The sequence below is a fragment of the Ailuropoda melanoleuca genome, chromosome 6 (genome assembly GCF_002007445.2).
Source record: "Ailuropoda melanoleuca isolate Jingjing chromosome 6, ASM200744v2, whole genome shotgun sequence".
Classification (NCBI taxonomy): Eukaryota; Metazoa; Chordata; class Mammalia; order Carnivora; family Ursidae; genus Ailuropoda; species Ailuropoda melanoleuca.
Genome location: NC_048223.1, coordinates 130,788,442 through 130,807,354, shown reverse-complemented (window position 1 = coordinate 130,807,354; position 18,913 = coordinate 130,788,442). Strand labels below are relative to the sequence as shown.

At 49.1% G+C, this 18,913-nt stretch overlaps 2 protein-coding genes across 5 annotated transcripts in view; one reads left to right on the top strand and one right to left on the bottom strand.

The window, feature by feature from the left end:
* Window positions 1-10,894, top strand: part of GPLD1 (glycosylphosphatidylinositol specific phospholipase D1) — a 55,433-nt gene extending 44,539 nt beyond the window's left edge. For 2 of the 4 annotated variants that reach the window (XM_034663505.1, XM_019795928.2), the window contains 10 exons: window positions 166-240; window positions 324-480; window positions 980-1,121; window positions 1,833-1,938; window positions 2,023-2,116; window positions 6,805-6,981; window positions 7,359-7,519; window positions 8,895-8,921; window positions 9,041-9,091; window positions 10,763-10,894. In XM_034663505.1, the coding sequence (XP_034519396.1) occupies window positions 166-240; window positions 324-480; window positions 980-1,121; window positions 1,833-1,938; window positions 2,023-2,116; window positions 6,805-6,981; window positions 7,359-7,519; window positions 8,895-8,921; window positions 9,041-9,091; window positions 10,763-10,849 (1,077 nt within the window). In that variant the 3' untranslated portion in view covers window positions 10,850-10,894. Of the gene's footprint in view, window positions 1-165; window positions 241-323; window positions 481-979; window positions 1,122-1,832; window positions 1,939-2,022; window positions 2,117-6,804; window positions 6,982-7,358; window positions 7,520-8,894; window positions 8,922-9,040; window positions 9,092-9,933; window positions 10,069-10,762 lie in introns of those variants that run through there. The other 2 variants (XM_034663504.1, XM_034663506.1) reach the window with 1 other exon arrangement.
* A 1,811-nt stretch (window positions 10,895-12,705) lies between these two features.
* MRS2 (magnesium transporter MRS2) overlaps window positions 12,706-18,913 on the bottom strand; it is a 35,364-nt gene continuing 29,156 nt past the window's right edge. Inside the window, exons 10-11 of the mRNA XM_034663507.1 lie at window positions 15,133-15,246; window positions 12,706-14,633 (exon numbers count right to left, since the gene is read on the bottom strand). Coding sequence (XP_034519398.1) covers window positions 14,523-14,633; window positions 15,133-15,246 — 225 coding nt within the window. The 3' untranslated portion in view covers window positions 12,706-14,522. The remainder of the gene's footprint in view (window positions 14,634-15,132; window positions 15,247-18,913) is intronic.

Here is an 18,913-nt window from a genome sequence, read left to right as displayed (position 1 = left end):
CTTCAGCCCAGTGGCAAACACACAGGACTGGTTTGTCTGTCGCTGAGCTCCTGACCGTGGGGACTCGGGTGATTTAGGTCCTCGCCCCCAAGCCTCCTGCGGTGACATGAGGTTCCTGGGTCACCAGCCCCGCCTCTGACTGCCCCATGGCTTGCCTTCGCCTAGGGTGCCGTGTACGTCTACTTCGGCTCCAGACAAGGAGGAATGTCGTCTGGCCCCAACGTCACCATCTCCTGCCAGGTAAGGGGGCCCCGTGGGCCAGGACCTCACCACCCCCTGCAGTCCGCCTCTGAGCTACACTTGCTCTCCTGGTCCCCCTACAGGATACCTACTGTAACTTGGGCTGGACACTCGTGGCCGCAGACGTGAACGAAGACGGCGAGCCCGATCTGGTGATGGGCTCCCCTTTCGCGCCAGGTGGAGGGAAACAGAAGGGCATGGTGGCTGCATTTTATTCTGACCACAGCTGGAGCCAACAAGGTAGTGCTTGCAGGGGTGGGGAGGGGCGGAGACCTCCCTGCTCTAGTCTGTCCTTGTGCCTGTGGGCTTCTGCCTTTCTCCCACCTTCCACTCTCATTTCATCTATATTTTCTAATACCTCTTGCAGATAAGAATATCTATCCATATCATCCAAGTGATACGGATAGAGTCACTGGATATACAAAAGGGGTCCAACTTCCAGGTCCAGGTCCCAAGGGGGCCAGTAGGGCGTTGGCAGAGGCTTTCCATGGAAGCCTAGGAACCTTGAAGGCATCCCGGTGATGCCCCGAACTACCCACTGGGGGCTGTCTTTCTAGCGCATCCCCCACTCCACAGAAGTGAGCCCCAGAAATTTACTTGTGTGAAGCGTGGGACCTGTTTCTGACACTGGGGCCCCTGGAGCAGCTTGGGGTACTTAAGAGCTCTGGCAAAGCCTCCGCCCGCCCCCCACCCCGGCGGCCTCCCACGTCAGGTAAAAGGCACTGGTTGTCTCCTGTAGAAAAGCTGGGCGTGGAGGCGGCCAACTGGACAGTGTGGGGCGAGGCGGACTTCTCCTGGCTCGGCTACGCCCTCCACGGGCTGCGCGTGAACAACAGAACCGTGCTGCTGGTGGGGAGCCCGACCTGGAAGCACGCCGGTAGGTGAGTGCTGCTGTGGGGGTCCGGGGACCCGTGAGCCCGGGGGGGGCAGGTGCCTGCCGCTGCGGGAGCCTGCCAAGCGGGGGCTCAGAGGGGCCAAGTTCTTACCCCACCAGGAAAAGATGGCAAACTCTCCTCCTTCGAAGCTGAAACGTGAGCTAGGAAGGAGTCTGCCAGGGCTCCCGTGACAGTCCCGCAGACTGGGCAGCTGAAGCCACAGGAAGGAATTTCTCCCAGTTCTGGAGACTGGGAATCCGAGGTCGAGGTGTTAGTGGCGTTGATCTCAGAGGCCTCTCTCCTCGCCTTACCGACGGCCGCCTTCCTCCTCTTCTGGGTCTGCGCCCGTCCCTGGTGTCTTTCTGTTCTTACGAGGACACTAGTCCAGTTGAATTAGGGCCCCACCCCGATGACCTCAGCGTAACATGATTGCCTCTTTGAAGATCCTATCTGCAAACACACACAATCTGAGGTGCCGGGGTTAGGACTCCAACGTGTGGACTTTGGAGGAACACAGTCCAGCCCGTGGCCGTGGACCTCCCTCTGCCTGCGCTCAGCGGGGAGGCAGAGTGGTGAGCCTCGCCTCTGGAGAGACTTCATACTGACACCCCCTCTCCCCGGCCGGGGATCACAGGGAGGGGGAGTGGGGCTTGTCTTTGCTGGGACTGGAATACTTGGCCGGCTCTTCCTCCTCTGCCTGTGTGTGCTTCATTCCAGTCTGGGCCACCTGTTCCACACTCACGAGGAGAAACAGAGCCTTGGACGGGTGTATGGCTATTTCCCCCCCAGCAGCCAAAGCTGGTTTACCATTTCTGGAGACAAGGTATGGCTGCCGCTCCCTCCCCAGGACAGTGGACACCGTGGAGCGCTTTCAGAGCTGCCGGTATTGATTTATTGCATTTCACAGACGATGGGGAAGCTGGGGGCCTCCCTGTCCAGTGGCCACGTGCTGGTGAACGGGACCCGGAGACAAGTGTTCCTGGTTGGAGCCCCGACTCACGGTATGTCACGCGCCATGAAACTTGGCTGCGTTTTAGTCAGGTGGCTCCTTGACCACATCCTATGGGGGAAAGTTGTGAAATCTGGAGCCAGACAGACCTGAGGGTGAATATTTCCTTTTCTCATTAATAGCAAGGGGCATAACCTGGGGGAGGTTCCTTAACCTGCCTGAACAGTATCATCATCTGCAAAATACTCATTATAGTATCTCATAGATTCACTGAAAATCCCCCATGAACGTAACCTGTGTTTTTAAAGCTCCTGTCCTATTGAGCTTGGAGCGAGAGGGGAATTGAGAAAATTCTATAAATCGGTTCACTGGGACTAGGTCTGCTCTGAGGACATATATAAATAAAACATGATTTTATTTACTTTATGGGAAAGAGTTTTAAAAGGGCAACAAAAACTTCCTTCAGGCACGTGGGTGGCTCAGTCGGTGAAGCATCTGCCTTCAGTTCACGTCATGATCTCAGGGTCCTGGGATCGAGCCCCACGTCGGGCTCTCTGCTCAGCGGGGAGTCTGCTTCTCACTCTCTCTCAATAAATAATTAAAATCTTAAAAACAAAACCAAACCTACTCCCTTAAAGATGATCAAAGTGAATCATGTTAATTGTAGAAATTTGTGAAAATACAAAGACATATATGGAAATCACCCCTTATCCAGATATCTAAAACCTTAAGCTCATACTTATATATACATACATATATGTGTGTGTGTGTATAAATTTTCACGCCTAATTTTTAAATTTTATATCCTGAGCATGTCTTGTTACTAAGATCCTTCTACAATGTGGTTTTCGAAACCTATCACATTTGTTTCCATGGGCACATTTACCAACATCATCCTATTGCTGGAAATTTAGGATGTGCCCTATTTTTCACTGTTGTGAATAAGGTCTTATCTCTTGAACATCCATGTAGAGAAAACTCTGCCTCCTGAATGGTCTTTAAAATAGAGTCCTGGACTAGAGGGCCCACTAGTGAGGCTCTTCTTACATATTGTCAAATTATTTTTCAGGAAGATTTTTGTTTCACACAACATTAGAATAATAAGCAGAGTGCATTGGGCAAAAGAATGGCTAGAATTTTTCTTTTCCCTTTTCTTTCTCTTCTTTATTTCATTTTAACTAGGCTCCATGCCCAGCGTGGGGCTTGAACTCACGACCCAGAGATCGAGGTGCATGCTCTGTGGACTGAGACAGCCAGGCGCCCCAGAATGGCTAGATTTTTCACCGCATGATTAAAGACACAGCATTGTAACCCCAGAAACTTGCTGACTTCGCTTTGGAGAAGTTGGGTTTTTCTTCTCCCTTTCACAGAGACTAGGAGGTGATTTCCAAACTCTTGCAACACCCATTAGTGATCTTATTTGCTTCCCTTCTCCTTCTACTGGAGTGCTGTGATTAGAGCTTTCCAGACTTTGTTTTAATGTCCTTACCGTCTTAGTGTTTTCCTGTTACAAAATACTATATAACATACAGAAAGGTTAATTTACACATCTGTATTATATACACATTAACCTTATTTATGAGAGGGAGAGAGAGAATATCCGTATCCCTCAGTGTAGTGCATCGCGGCTCTAGGATACAGACTCACCGAACTTGAACAATCAGATGTACTTGCAGGGTGATCCCTGAGGGCGGCAGTCGGGAGCGTAACCCTGTCAGGCCCGTCCCTCTCCCCCTGGGCTCTGTCTCCTGCTCAGCAGAATCTTTGGTTCAGAATGTGGTCACTGCATACAATAGTTAGTGGGGATTTTAGGGTGCTGGTGAGTAACTAGAAGTATTTTTAGTATGAAAATGATAATACTCAAAAGTGGCAAGGTCGAGCTGAGGTGGGCACTCAGTGCTGGCGAGAGGTGAACTGACTGATGCTGCCTTTCCAGAAAGGTCTGGCAGAATGGCAAGAGCCTTAAAGACACTCATTCCCTTGGATGCTCTTTGGACCACTTTTAAGAATCTGCTCTCAGAAAATATTCCAAACTGCAGGGAAAGATCTTTCTCACGGTGTTGATTATAATAGCAAAAAGTTAGGAATGGCCTAAATGCAAAATTTACAAAATTTTATAATCCGCAACAACTTCATTTTGTTTAAAACGTGTATGGCTATCAAGCTCCAGAAAGATATATAAGTTCTAGAACTTCTTTATACTTTTTTGGGGGGTATTTTACACACCTTTTATAAGGATGTGTAAAAAGTCTTGGCATTCGCAAGTTTGACGCTCAGAGTTTTGACTGTTTCACAGGAATCCTGAGAGTCAGTGATAGGAAGTAACGCAATTTGTAATTTATCTGAGTATCTGAGTGTTTAAAGAAATCCTCACCCCCTGCCCCGAAACAGCCCTTTTAAAAACCAAGGGTCTGCTGAATTACTTTACAGATCTACAAACACTAAAGCGTAACCTTGGGTTTCTCTGGGCTCCAGTGTGTTTGCTGGGCCATGATCTGCAGCAACAGGGAAATGAGGTATTTAAGAAAATTTTATTGAAAAGTATCCGTTTCAGGTGTATGTCAGTGAGTCAGTATTTTGATACATCACGAAATGATCCCCGTTAAGTCTAGTTACCATTTACCAGAAAGGAGGTGTTTTGAATGGCCAAAAATTTAAAGTATCTGAATTCTTTTTAATAGACTTTATCATTAAGAGCAAAACGGAGTGGAAAGTAGAGAGATTGCCCGCATATCCCTAACCCACCCATGTGTCGCCTCCCCCGCTACGGGCGTTCGGACCGGAGAGGCGCGTCCGCCGCAACTGAACCTACAGGGACTCACCGTTATAACCCAGGCTCACGTGTGCACTTAAAGTCCCCTTTTGTGTTGAACCCCCCATGGGTTTGGACAAAGGTACGAGGACCCGTATCCACCGTCATATCCTATACAGAGTAGTCTTACTGCCCTGCAAATCCTCTGCTCACCGACTCCCCCGCCCTCCCAGCCCCCCGCAACCCGGGGTCCTCCGCAGCTCCCTCGGCTTGCGTTCTCTAGAAGGGCCTCTAGCTGCAGTCCTGTCGCACGCAGCTTTTCACGCCGGCTTCTACCCGCAGCCTGTGCATTAAGGTTCCGCCGTATCTTCATGGCTTGAGAACGGATGTTTCTGAATTCTTCCTTTTTAAATGTGGTGATTTTAAAATTTGAAGAATTTTAATTGTGAGATTTTCTAAATTATGAATTCTGATAAATGACGATAAAAATGACGAGGTTTGGAAGTGATAATCACCCCCCCCCCATGCACTTGGAGCCGTCGGAGTAGCAGTCTCACGAATCACTCATAGGAAAGTATGTGCCTTCTAAATACCGGCCTGGAGAACACAGTCTGGAAGGGTCGCCCGCAGAGCGACCTTGGGGAGACTTAGGTCCCTAAGAGAGTGTGGGTCTGCGTGGCACACGCACAGGCCTCAAGGCCCAGCGGAAGCAGCAGACCGAGGCGGACTCAGGCCCGCATCTGGAAGGCAGCACGCTGGCACAGAGCAGCAGTGGCCCCGCACGCCCCTCCTGCAGGCCGGCGGAGCCCGAGGGAGAAGCCACACTTCGCCCCCCTCCCGGCGGCAGGGGGCGGGCAGGGGGCCCCAAGGATGACTGCATTCTGTGACCCCAGGGAGCTCGAGTCCCCTAAGGAAGCATGAGACGCGTAAGAATTTTCTTCATGCCCTGGCTCTCACCCTGAATACGTGGAGCACTTGTACTTGACGACGGCACTGTTCCCTCGGGAATACGGTCCGCGGTCAGGTCGTGTACGCTGTGTGGACGCAGCCCAGGCTGCCGGGGCGCTCGCCTGCTCCCAGCCCACACTGGGCTGTGCACAAGGGCCTGGGGGAAGGTTGTCCAAGACAAGCCACATCCGTAACCGGTTTTACACGATCCTGAGCGGACACGAAGGCGGGACTGTCCCCGTTCGCGGACACGTGGCCTGGCTCCCGGTTCCCCTCTCCGGACCACCCCCCCCCCAACCCGCAGGTCCCAGTGTGTTTTTTGAGAAGGTCCTTTATTTTCTGAGATCAAGGCTCTGTTCCAAATGATTTGTAGGCAAAACGAGCTTCGTTTAAAAGTTGTTCGAAATTCATTTCAAAAACATTTACCCAATACTGTGCTGGAGTACCGCCAAGCCCAGTGCGCGAGGAAGCGGTGGGTCCGCGGCTCGTGGCGTCGGCGGCCTGGGGACCTGCGGGGCCCGGGAGCGCGGACACCTGAGCCGCCTGCGGGGAGGGGGAGCGGCCTGCGGTGGGGTGTGGGGGACGCGGTGGCCATTCCAGGCAGGTAACACCTCACGCTCTAGGGCCCAGACTTAAATCTGTGATGGGGGACGTGTGGGGGAAGTGGCCCCAAACGCTAGAGCTGGGAGTGGCAGATTCTGGAAGGCCCTGTGAAGAACTGAGACTCTGTGGGAAGGTTTGTCAGGAGTGTGACGCGGGCAGTTGGCGGCACAAGGGAAGATGGTGTGGAACGTACTGCAGGGGTCAGGCCTGTCTGATGGGGTATCCCCGAGCGTGCCCCACGCTTGGGTCTCTGTGCCCAAGCCAGCTGTACCCGCCACACGACCAGAGCCGGTCAGCACTAAGTGTCCTGTGTGGTTCTGAGCCATCGTGTCGGTCGAGGTACAGAAGGCTGAAGCAAGACTGGGACTCCATCCGGTGCTTTCCGTCTTCTCTCCATTCCTGCGATGGCAGCAGATGCTGTGCCTGGTTTATTTCAGATGAGTTGTCCAAAATGGCATTCCTGACCATGACCCTGCACCAAGCCGGAACCACTCGGATGTACGAACTGACCGCCAACACACAGCCCTCTCTGCTCAGCACCTTCAGCGGGGACCGTCGCTTCTCTCGATTTGGTGGAGTTCTGCACTTGAGTGACCTGGATGGCGATGGCTTAGGTGGGAAAGGAACGGGGCCTCTGGCCGAGAATAGTGTCCCTCTGCTCAACAGACCGGTCCCCTAATTGGATCACGTAGCCTGTGCCCTCGTAACGGACAGCTCGGTGGCCCAAGGGCCTTTAGATGTATTTCGAGTCAGGCAATACCAGAGCTGAGTGAGCTAGACTTCTGGGAGGCGGTCACATGAGAGCCACTCACATCAACGGTCATGGATGGATGATCAACTAGGGAACGAAGCCTCTGCGAGGTGGGGAAATCAGGGTCGACCACATAAAGGATGCACAAACCTGACTTGGGGGAGGTTGGGGTTAAGGTGCAGTGGTGGGCAACGGAAAGGATGACAGTTGTTATTCCCTTCTGATTTCTGTTGCTTACAGATGAAATCATCATGGCAGCCCCCCTGAGGATAACAGATGTCACCTCTGGACTGATGGGGGGAGAAGACGGCCGTGTTTACATATATAATGGCAAACACATCACCTCTGGCGACATGACAGGCAAATGCAAATCGTGGACAGCTCCGTGTCCTGAAGAAAAGGTAACATGTTCCGTACAAAATCCCGTGCCATGTTGGGAAGGGAGGCTTCCTGCTGATGCCTGGTAAAATCGTGTCCACTGCAAATCTTAGAATTTTTACCTGGACTGTTTGCGGTCAGGACACAATCACGTGCCTGTTTTTGTAGGTGCAGCTGGCCCTGCGTTCTTAACAGGTCTGCAGTACTTGTCTCTGGGGCTAAATAAAGTCTAGTTGGACATGGTGTCCCACTGGTTCTGGTCACAGCCTGCCGGAGCCTGGGCAGGAGCCCACAGCAGAGGAAAACAGGCCAGGGCCACTATAATCTCATTAAAACACCCACTCTTGTTTCCTGTTTCACTGCTTTTATTCCTTTTCTCAGGTAGGTTTCTGTAAGTTCCCTGGGCATAAAACACCGGTTTTTAAAAATAATTTAATTGCAAAATTAAAGTTTATTGTAAAAATTGTAGAAAATATAAATGGTGCAAAAGTTTTTAAAAAATTCAAAAATCTTGGGGCGCCTGGGTGGCACAGTCGTTAAGCGTCTGCCTTCGGCTCAGGGCGTGATCCCTGCGTTCTGGGATCGAGCCCCACATCAGGCTTCTGTGATAGGAGCCTGCTTCTTCCTCTCCCACTCCCCCTGCTTGTGTTCCCTCTCTCGCTGGCTTGTCTCTCTCTCAAAATAAATAAATCTTTTTAAAAAAATCTACCTAAAATTGCACTCTGCCGAAATAATTAACCTTTTGATGTGTATCCGTCTGGTATTTCTTCCTGACCTTACCGGCTACCACCTACTGCGCACTTACTCTGCGCCTAGCACTGTGCTAAGCCTTTACAGACCCCTCCCTCCCCGGCCACTTCTTTAACCCCCATCAAAGCTGGCGAGCTGGCACTATGCCTGATGAAGACACTGAGGAACCGAGAAGAAGGTGTTCGAGGGTCACGGTGCTCGGAGACAGAAGGGCCCTGCACCAAGAACACACTCTTGGTCGTTACACTGTGTGCGTGTGTTTCATTGACAACTGTGATCCACCGTAGACAAGTCTGTAACGTGATTTCGTCTTACCTGCCATTCTTCTAAGCCCGCTTCCATTCTCCTACAGGACATCTTCCGGCTGCCTACTATTTTATCTGTGGATAAGCCACAGTTTACGTAAACATTACTTAAGTGAATATTATTAAGTGAACATTTCACTGCTATAAATAAGGATACAAATATTCACATATAGACACTTTTGTGCATCTGTGTCCTTGAGCTAAGCTCCTGTAAGGGGAATTTCTGGTGTCAAAGGGTACCCACAAGTGTAGGCTCCTGTTGAGCGTAGAAGCGTGTGTGGGGGGGGCTGCAGTTGAAACCCACATGAACAGTAACCAGTCCCCTCTCACCCTTTCCTTTCAGGCCCAATACGTACTGGTTTCTCCAGAGGTAAGCACCTCCTGAAGGAATGAAGAAAAGAAAAACCCCAAACATGCCCTTCCCTTATTTTTTAAACTGATAAGATATGGTATGTTTTCCAGAGACCAATAACAGACACTGTTTTACAGGCAAGTTCGAGGTTTGGGAGCTCTGTGGTCACCGTGAGGTCGAAGGACAAGGTGAGCGTGAAGACTGCACTCCTGACATTTAGATGCTAAGGCTGGGGCGCGATGATCTCATTCTGTGGTTCAGATATTACGTGAAACGAGGCACACAAAGAAACATCCACACACAGTCCGATCCCCGAGGGCAGGGCTTGTAGACTACAGCCTGTGGGCCACCTCAAGGTCTGTACAGCCCATGAGCTAAAAATGATTCCAGTTTAGATGGCTGGAGAAAAAAGGTATTTCACAACACATGAAATTTATATGAAGTTTAAATTTCAGCGTCCGTACTTTCCTTGGGCCACAGCCACAGCCACGCACGTCTGTGGCAGCTGCCGTACAGCTGGGGCTGCTGTCCCGCGAAGCCTTCGGGGGAAGCTGGCAAACGTGGCAAACGCTTGCCACGTCAGATCCCCACTGTTCATGTTCTCTTCCAGACTCCTGTTGTTTCTGTAGGACTCTAGGGACAGACACGTAGACACACGGTGAGCACACACTCTGCTGGTCACTGCTTCGTGCTCACGCGCTCTAGTGTGCTGTGCTTCCTCTCGGACAAACACAGCCGCGGCGATCTTCTCAACGGCTGCACAGCACTGTCCAGATGCACTGTGTTTTATTTGGTTCACTTTCTCATAGGTGTTTATTTCTCCATTATTTCCAATTTTCTTACTATTGTGAGCATTCTTACATTGCTGTATTTTTATATAATTGTGCAAATATCCCTGCTAATGATATTCTTGGTAGACTGCGAGGTCAAAGGGTATGCACATGTTGGATTTTAATGGACACAGCAGTTAAAGGGTTTTACCTTCAAATACACAGCTAGACCACTGAATCCACTCATTCGTTTCCTTTAGGAAAGGATATTGCACAGAACCGTACAGGCTCTGACACGAAGTCCCTACCTTTGTGGAAAAACACCATTTATACACATGGGAAGTAAAATAAAACGCAAATCAGAAGAGGATTAAGGACTGAAGAGTAGCGTGAACAGTACTAATGGGGTGGCCCTGGCTCCAGCTTACTGGCGTTGGGTGACTGCCCTCTGGTGGCCCCCTGTTCAAGTGGCCTTTGCTTGAATCCATTATAGGCAAGTCTGATAAGAAAAAAGGTAAGGTTATCCAGAACAAAAACCGATAGCTTATTAAATTTATGGAAGGATTCTCAAAAGGTCTGCTGACAGAATACATCCCAAGCTTAGCTTACACTTAACATCTAACTTTTGGGAAATGAATTTTATCAAGAACCCATGAATTATACAAAACTTATAGACCAACCATTACACCAACTGAGAGGAATGCTCTAGATCATCTGAAAGTAACCTACAGCTGATTCCTTTCTGTACAACACTGCAAGTTCACCTTTGTCACTGCAGTTCACTGCGGAGAACATTCCGATTCTTTCACTGTCCCTACACCGACCTGGGACTGAGGTGCGAAAGCACCAAGTTAGTTCAGTTCTACTGAAAAGTGGACACGGACAGTCTGAGGAGCGTGGCCTCTCCCTGGCCTCACGTACTGAGACTGTTAGCAACGGGCACCTGCACTGAGCTGCCCTAGTCTGTGTCTCAAGCTCGTGGCATTTAACCAATGTCTCCATGTCTGTGTCACCAGAGCACAGCACGATGCCTGGACTAGGGCAGGACTTCACGGGTGTGATGAACAATATGGTTTTGTGTCCCTACAGAACCAAGTTGTCGTTGCTGCTGGAAGGAGTTCTCTGGGAGCCCGACTCTCCGGGGCACTGCATGTCTATAGCCTCGGCCTCGATTAAAGACTTCACGACCCTTTCCTACCCTGCGTCCCCTCTCTGGGCCACACCATCTCCACAGTGAGCATTCTGGTGGACAAAGGGGCACGTCCAGGGGAGCCCGGGGAGATTCTGCTAGAGATGGGGCTCCTGGAGTGGAGACAGGCCTATCTGGGAATACGACCCAGTCGATGATACTCGTGTCCCCCTTCCAGCATTTCCCTTCTTGCTTCCCCTGTACTGAAACTTATTCCTAGCTTACTGTCTGGGCTCAGACCGACTGTACAACTGCTTTCCTCTTCCACATGAATACCTAGGTCTGATGCCAGGAAAGGCCTCTCTCTGGTTAGCTCTTCGGAAAATCCGTCCATTTCTCCTGAAAATGCTCTTTTAAAATTGGTGAAAGCACAGTATACAGGAAAAAAATGAGCAGAGAAACAGTACAGTGAAAAGGTGGTGGGTGAGGGAGAACCTCACAATTCCAGTCACCCGCTGTAAGCGAGCTGGTCCTTTCTTACAAGGATTATCGCATTTCCAGGGTTTCAGGGAGTGAAGGACAAATAAAACGAAAGCCCCACCTTTGAGCGCCCCCACCGGCTTTTGTAGAAGCGCCTATTCTAACAGCTGAACCCAGGGACTCTCCACTAGTTCTTGCCCTCCCAAGAGGAGCCTTGTTGCATTCTAGCCAAGAGCTCTCTGGCCCGAGGCCACCGCAAGGGAGCGAAGCACACTGCGGCTTCCCGGCGTCCCTTTCCTGGGCCCGTCCTGCAGAAGGGCGTACTCGGGGAAAGGACTAGCACAGGCTTTAGCTTCACTCAACATGTGACGCATTATTACAGATTCTGCAGCAATCAGGGAGAACCTTTTCCTCCTGGCACTAAAAGCAGAGAAAAGTAACTGATGACAGGATCCCTTTTTAGCTTCTTAAAGGGCAGCATAGAGACTGGTTCAAAGAGAGGAATCCAGCTGAAGAGTCCAGTTAAATTAGAAATCGGGAAAGCTCCTCGAGTTCACACTGTGAGCATAAGGGGAATAGAGAGAGACAACCAGGCTAGACCTAGCCGGCACCTCGGGCTGGCTCCCGGGACTGTCATCTTTCCTACGGAGCTGTGCCGGCTTCCCGGTTCCTGGGAACAGCACAAAGCGCAGACACCATTTGGTTTCATCTGGTAACAATGACTGGTAGCTCAACATGTATGAGATACTATTTCTAGTTGGAGTTTATTTTTAGGGGCCAGAATCCCTTAACTGTACTCACTCATGGGTTCTCATGCACCATCACTAGAGAAAGGGTCTCGGCTGACACGTGATCGTCGTCTACCGAAGGATTTACCTTTTTCTCGATGCCTAAACATACCACACAGAAGCAAGTTCTCACACAGGATTTTGTACGGATATTTAACCATCTCAATCCCATACTCAAAAGTGCCAAGTTGCATCCCTACCACAGAATGTCAACGTGGTGGCAAAGATGTACAAACTGGCCTGCAGCGTTATCCCCATAGGCGGGTTACGGTTTCACGCTGCTAAGTTTTAACTGTAGTTCTAAGCCTGGATTCTGAAATGTTTAACAACAAAAATGGATATACCTGGTAGGGTTTTAATCTCTCATTAACACAAATCTGAACTTAACTCCGTGACCTTTATTTCAAGATGTCAAACCACATGTACATGTTTGTGATTCATTTTTCTGTTACCTGTGTATGTAACAACTTGCTTCAAGAGTAAAATGGTTTCATGCCTTTGAACCACAGACCTATAAAGTTGGAGTCTGGGAATGAACTCTGCTCATGCACCATCATTAGACCACCTCCACAGGTATTACTGAAGTAATGAAAGTAAATTCTGAGATTAAAGTGTGTTAAATATTTTAACTCCAAAAATAAAGCTGTGTACAACTCTTGGAAAATGTGCCCAGTAGCTTTTTACTTAGTGGTTATTTCTCACAGTCTGTTTGCTATCATCTGCCACATTTCCTTAGAGCCCTTCCAAAAACAGTCTAGTGAGATTATACGACTGCTTGCTCACTCACATAACCAAACACTTGTGCTCATTTTAATTCAAAATTTAAAATCGCCTAACTTCTTAGGTGAGAAGCAGTATCCTGCCATCCGCAAAGCAGAGCAAGCTGACGTTCTGAAATCCTACCTGATCTAACCACCTTCGAGAACTTCATAAACCACCAGTAACTGCTCTTCTGTACCCTTAAGAGGTGGTTGCATTTCCCTTTTATTGAGGAAACATGACTCCTGAAAAAAAATTATTTTACCCAAGTCCACACACTAAGTCACATCAAAAGGAAAAAGGCCAAAATTCCATTCTGTGCCTGATCAGAGTCAAATCAAGCCCTTTGGGCTTTCAGTTCTTCCCACGTCACAGTGAAGTAACATTTATAACCTATGCATAGTGATAGCGTAAGGTCATGAACAGCGGCAGTGCTCTGAGGTGACAGAGTGTCCCGTGAAATCGAGAGATCGTCAAAGTCATCACACACATTTATGACGCTAGCAAGTTCATATATCCACACTCCGACACCCCAACGTGTGCCCCTGACCCACAGGGAGGTGCCCAGTGGGCCACTCAGTGCTGAGACCAACCGAGCCTGGGCCATCGTATCCTCCAGCTTCTAGTGGCTTCTAACAACCACACAGGGGAGTAGGGAAAACTACTTACAACTCTGTTTTCTCTCAAATCAGCTATTAGAATAGCATTTTTATTCCCATCACCAAACCCCTTGGTAAACGGACTCCTGAACTTCCTCATATGACATACTACTATGTACCAGGCAAGCCCAGCATTATCAGCACATTATTGTACTATTACACTTGCAGCAGAAGAGCTGCTCCGGACACTCTGAAGTCTACCCTCTGGTTTTAGGAAGCCCATCTGTCAAGCTCTGAGGTGTAGGCATACAGATTAACTGGGCTACATGTTCTTTTTCGGGGGGGTGGGGGTGGTTGAGGGGACACCTCCATCTACTCCAAAGTCAGGGAATGACCTAAGAGCTGTACAACAGTAACAGAATGGAAATAGTTTCTTTCAACATTACTTCCAAAGGCTTCCATGATAGCCAAGCAGAGAAGAATAGTTTCAGGGGTCAGCAGAATAAAATTCTGATTAACTGGAATCCATTTAAGCTGATATTAAATCATTTCCTTTTTATTTGCCTTATATAAAAGGGGGACAAATACTAGAAAATAAGGTACGTTAAAGATTGGTTTAAAGCACAAACTTTCAGAGTTTGTTTTAAGGTTAATATGTATTTTCCTGCCTTTCCAGTTACCTAAGAGTCAGGAAGTTGCCAAGACCACGATCCCCTTACTACGAACTACTGCTACCTGATCTCGTCACTGCGGGCTTGTCAAGTTTTCAGGCTTTGCTTGGCCTGAGACATGTACAAATCAGAAAATCTATACAGCAGTCTATTCTCACATAATGTCTATAAAAACAACATTTTAAGATTGTGGGAAATAGAATTTTGGCCTTTTACAAAGCACATATTTGCTTCTTTCCTCAATTCTGAAAATGCAGTTAAGTTCTAGCACTATGGAGTGCCACGGTATCTTTACCATCAGACGTTATAATTTTAGTGATTTTTTTCAAGTCTCTGACTCTATAAAAGAACGTAATGAAAGAGTACCCAACGTTCCCCAGGACCGCCGTGAGGAGTAACACAGGCTCTCCTGTGCTGAGGTCGCTAGCGGTTTGTCAGGACGCTCCTGCCCGATCCGAGCCCATCCGGCCGGAAGCTGTGTTTCAATTCCAGCCTTCTGTCTGCCGGAAGGGACTTCTTGGGTAAAGAGGCCATCTAAATAAAGCAGGAAAATTCATCATTTTAGTTTGGGTCTGTCTCAAGAGAAATGCCGAGTCAAAGGAGAGGTGCCCAGCAAAGGGAGGACTGCAAGCCCTGTGCTGGTGCCCTAAGTATTCACTCCTGGTGTAAACTCGTAGAAAGGTAAGAAAAAGGGTAAACTTTTTATCTTCATGAGAACACTACATTTTCTACATTTCAATCTGGTTATGACGACGGCTGCAGCCGAGCTGCCAGCATCTGTGCGAACACAGCGCGTCCGGAGCGCTGTTTCTGCACGCCGCACTCAGCCGCTCACCATGCCAGGCGCTGTCCCAGCGACCGGTGCTTCCGTTATCGTGCTGCCGACCTCGCTGACAGACGCGGAAACAGCCTTAGAGAAGTGCAATGACTCACTCCGGGTCACAAAGCCTGTGGTGACCCCAGCCCAGGCGGTGTGCCTGCAGCACCGGCCCGTGACCCCTGGCTACCCCGCTGCGACCCAGACCCTTCATACCACGGGAGGCAAAGGAGCTTCTAGCTGTCGTCCCAGGAATGACAGCAGACGCCTCCAGATGAGGCCACTTCCCATAAACATAATTCCTGTGATCAGCCAAAACACTCTGTGGTCCTGAAAGAGAACACAGGTCATTTCAATCACAAAAGGTCAGGTTCCTTAGCAGGAAAATTCCCGAACTATTATTGCCCCAGAGCTTAAAGAAGCCTTCTGTTGTTTGTACAGCTCTTCCCTACACAAAGGACTGAAGAACAAGCGTCGACAGCACCCAGAGAATCAGAGAATAAATCAGAAAGGAAACGCGATGTAAAAGGGCTTCAATATTTAAAAATCGTCTATGAGCCAAACGGAACCACTTTCACTTCGTGTTTCCTCCCAGTCTTTGTTCACATGTATACAAATTTTAATAGTTAGAATCACAGAGGACATAGGACTGAATTTAAATTTTTTGCTTATAGCCACAGATCCTGAGCAGCGAGCTGAAGTGTCCTGGGTATCACAGCACCCCAGAGTATTTTAAGTTTTCAAGGAAAACACAATGACGTCTGCAGAACAGACCTAGCTACTTCATGACCAACTTGTTAGGTAACACCACAGAAACCATGTCAGAAGAGAAACTTTCGGTCTAGTAATTCTATAAAAAATCACTAAGACACTAGACACTAAATGCGTCATGAACCAAGGAAGTTTGGGAACCTGTGACTTACAGTAAACGTTCTCCCTGTCATTTTCAAGCTTGTGCTATTCTGGCAGTGAGACATTCACGTGTCCATGATGGAACCACAGACCCCCCACCCCACCCGGGAAAGGGAACCCATCTACGGCTATGCCACTAACTGGCTGTCAACCACAGCCTGGGTAGCTCCAGAGAGGGACGCTCCCCTGCCCCAAGGTGGCGTGTCACACAAATGATCAGCTCTCACAGGTGGAAATGCACACCACATACGAAGGAGAAACCCATCTCTTTGGAACATGAACTTAGACATGTATCAGGAAGACAAGTGCTAACATGAGTTAAATTAGTTTTGGTGGACACAATTCTAGTTATATAAAAAGAAGGCCTAGTTTATCAAGTAAAAATTATGTTAAATGAAGTTTAGAACAAGAGATTACTGCTGTCTTTGCTGTAGACTGCTTCTATACTCCACCTATGAATAAAAATCTGAGAATGCCAAAATGTGATCCCCTAGAGAGGTAAGTTCCAACCAAGCTTGAAATCCCAAACACACGCCGAAAGTGTAGGAAGATGACGCAGCAGGAAGACCTGAAGCGCACCTCGTCCCACAGGTACAGCTGGACAACACTCACACCAGTGTAAATAAGCCAGAGAACCACCTGACGCTGGCAGAAGAGACTCCACAGCAAGTGGGAGAAGGGGCCACATCAAAGAGGGCGGGCAGGAGGAAAGAACCTGCCAGCACAGAGAAGGGAGAGAACCAGACTATCATACTGGGCAGCCCGCGCGGGAAGACGACTTATCTGTAACATTTGGCTTTGAAAACTAGAGGGGCTGAGTTCTGTGAGTTTTTACAATCAGCAGGATTTAAAACCTGGAATTTTAAAAATCAGCAGGCTCAACTTTAGGAGAGTAGAGAGGGTGAGAGGAAATTGAGTCGCCACCATTAAAGAGACAACACAACTCACAGCCTGGGGAGATACAGCTTAGAAGCAACAGTTTGAAAAACAGCTGGGCCATACAGCAGGAGAGTTTTTTGCTAATCTCAGGGAGTGTTCTAGAGAAATAGAGATCTTGGGAGACTCCTCCGGGAACAAAGGACCTGCAGGTGCTCTCCACTGCCACCCCCCCGCAACACACAGCTGCCTGGGGGAACCAGCCCGACACTAACTTGGTTACACTGCACCCAACCTCCCACCCCTAAGCTTCCCATCCGCACCCTCCACCCAGGCCTGCCTCAGTCCCAGCACTGTGGGTCCCCTCCCCGAGAAGACCCACACAAACCTTGCTAACACTGAGCCTCCCACACCTGGGGGTGGGGGTTGCATCTGCCCCCTCCAAAACAGGAGCCCATCAAAAGCAGCACCCCCAGCCTGGCACCATGCACGTTGCCCCTACAGGGACCAGCCCCACTCCAAAGCACCTCCTGCCCAGGGAGAGGGAAAGCTGACCACACACACTGAATGTGGCCCCCAAAAGTGGGCTGAGGGCAGACAGCTGGTCAGACTGCAGGCCCTGCCCAGCCATGAAAGCTTCTCGGGGGACAGTGCAGGGGAAGCATCCTGCAATTTGGTGCTACTGCAGCTCTGGCAAACGTCTGGTCTGACCCAGCTCCAGCCCGAGGTGGGCCCAGACTGACCCATCACCACCACGGGGAGCAAACACGGCCCGCAGGAGGCAGAAGAGCCCACGCAGACCCCCAGACCGCAGGCAAACGTGGCCTAGCCACGCAGCAGTGTGCTCACAACACCCAGAGAGGACAGCTCTGAAGCACCGGGTTCTGGTGCACAGCGGACCTCGCATGCAAGCAGACAGGACTCTTCCCCATGAGGCCACCACCTTCAAGAGCTAGAGACACAGACGACTTTCCTAACACAGAAACAGACACCAAGGGGCCGACAAAATGAGACAAAGGAATAGGTCCCAAATGAAAGAACAGGAGAAATCCACAGCAAGAGACCCAAGTGAAATGGAGATAAGCCATGTGCCTGATGGAGAATTTAAAGTAATGACCATATCCTCACTGGACCTAAAAGTGGAGGACATCAGGGAGGCCCTTAACAAGAAGGTAAGAAAAAACCACTCAGAGATGAAGAGCACAGTAAATGAAATTAAAAATATACTAGATGGAACAACTAGGAGACTAGAGGAAGCAGAACAGATCAACGACCTGGAGGACAAGGTCATGGAAAGTAAAGTTGAGCAGGTGAGAGAAAAAAAATTATGCAAAACAAGAACAGACTTGGGGAACTCAGTGGTTCCATCAAGCGTAATGACATTGGCATTATAGGGATCCCAGAAGGAGAAAAGCAGGTAGCAAATCTATGTGAAGAAATAATAGCTGAAAACTTCTAGAATCTGGGAAAGGAAACAGAAATCCAGATCCAGGAGGCACAGAGAGCAGCCAACAAATCAACCCAGGAGGTCCACACCAAGACACATAATAATGGGGACGCCTGGGAGCTCAGTCAGTGAAGCATCTGCCTTTGGCCCAGGTCATGATCCCAGGGTCCTGGGATTAAGCCCCATGTCGGGCTCCCGGCTCAGCACGGGGTTGGCTTCTCCCTCTCCCTCTGCCCACAACCCACCCACCCCGCTCATGCTCGCTCTCTCTCAAATAAATACAATCTTTAAAAAAAAGACACCTACTAATTAAAATGGCAAAAAATCGTGATAGAGGATTTCAAAAGTAGCAAAAGAAAAAAGTTAAATACAAAGGAAACCCCATAAGACTATCAGCTAATTTCTCAGCAGAACTACAGACAAGAAGGGAGTAGCATGATAAACTCAAAGGGCTGAAAGGGAAAAATCTGCAGCCAGGAACACTCTGACCACAGGGCTGTCATTCAGAATAAGAGAGAGAGTTTCTCAGAGAAACAAATTAAAGGAATTCATCACCACTAAACCAGCCTTAGAAGAAATGTTAAAGGGATTGATTCTTTGAGTGGAAAGGAGAGACCATAAGTGAGAGTAGGAAAAGTAGGAAACACAAAAGCAGTAGAAATAAGTCACCTGTAAAAGTCAAAGGACTCACAGTAAAAGGATGTAAAGTATGACACCTAAAACGTGGTGCAGGGGAGAAGTAAAGAATGGGTTCAAACTTAG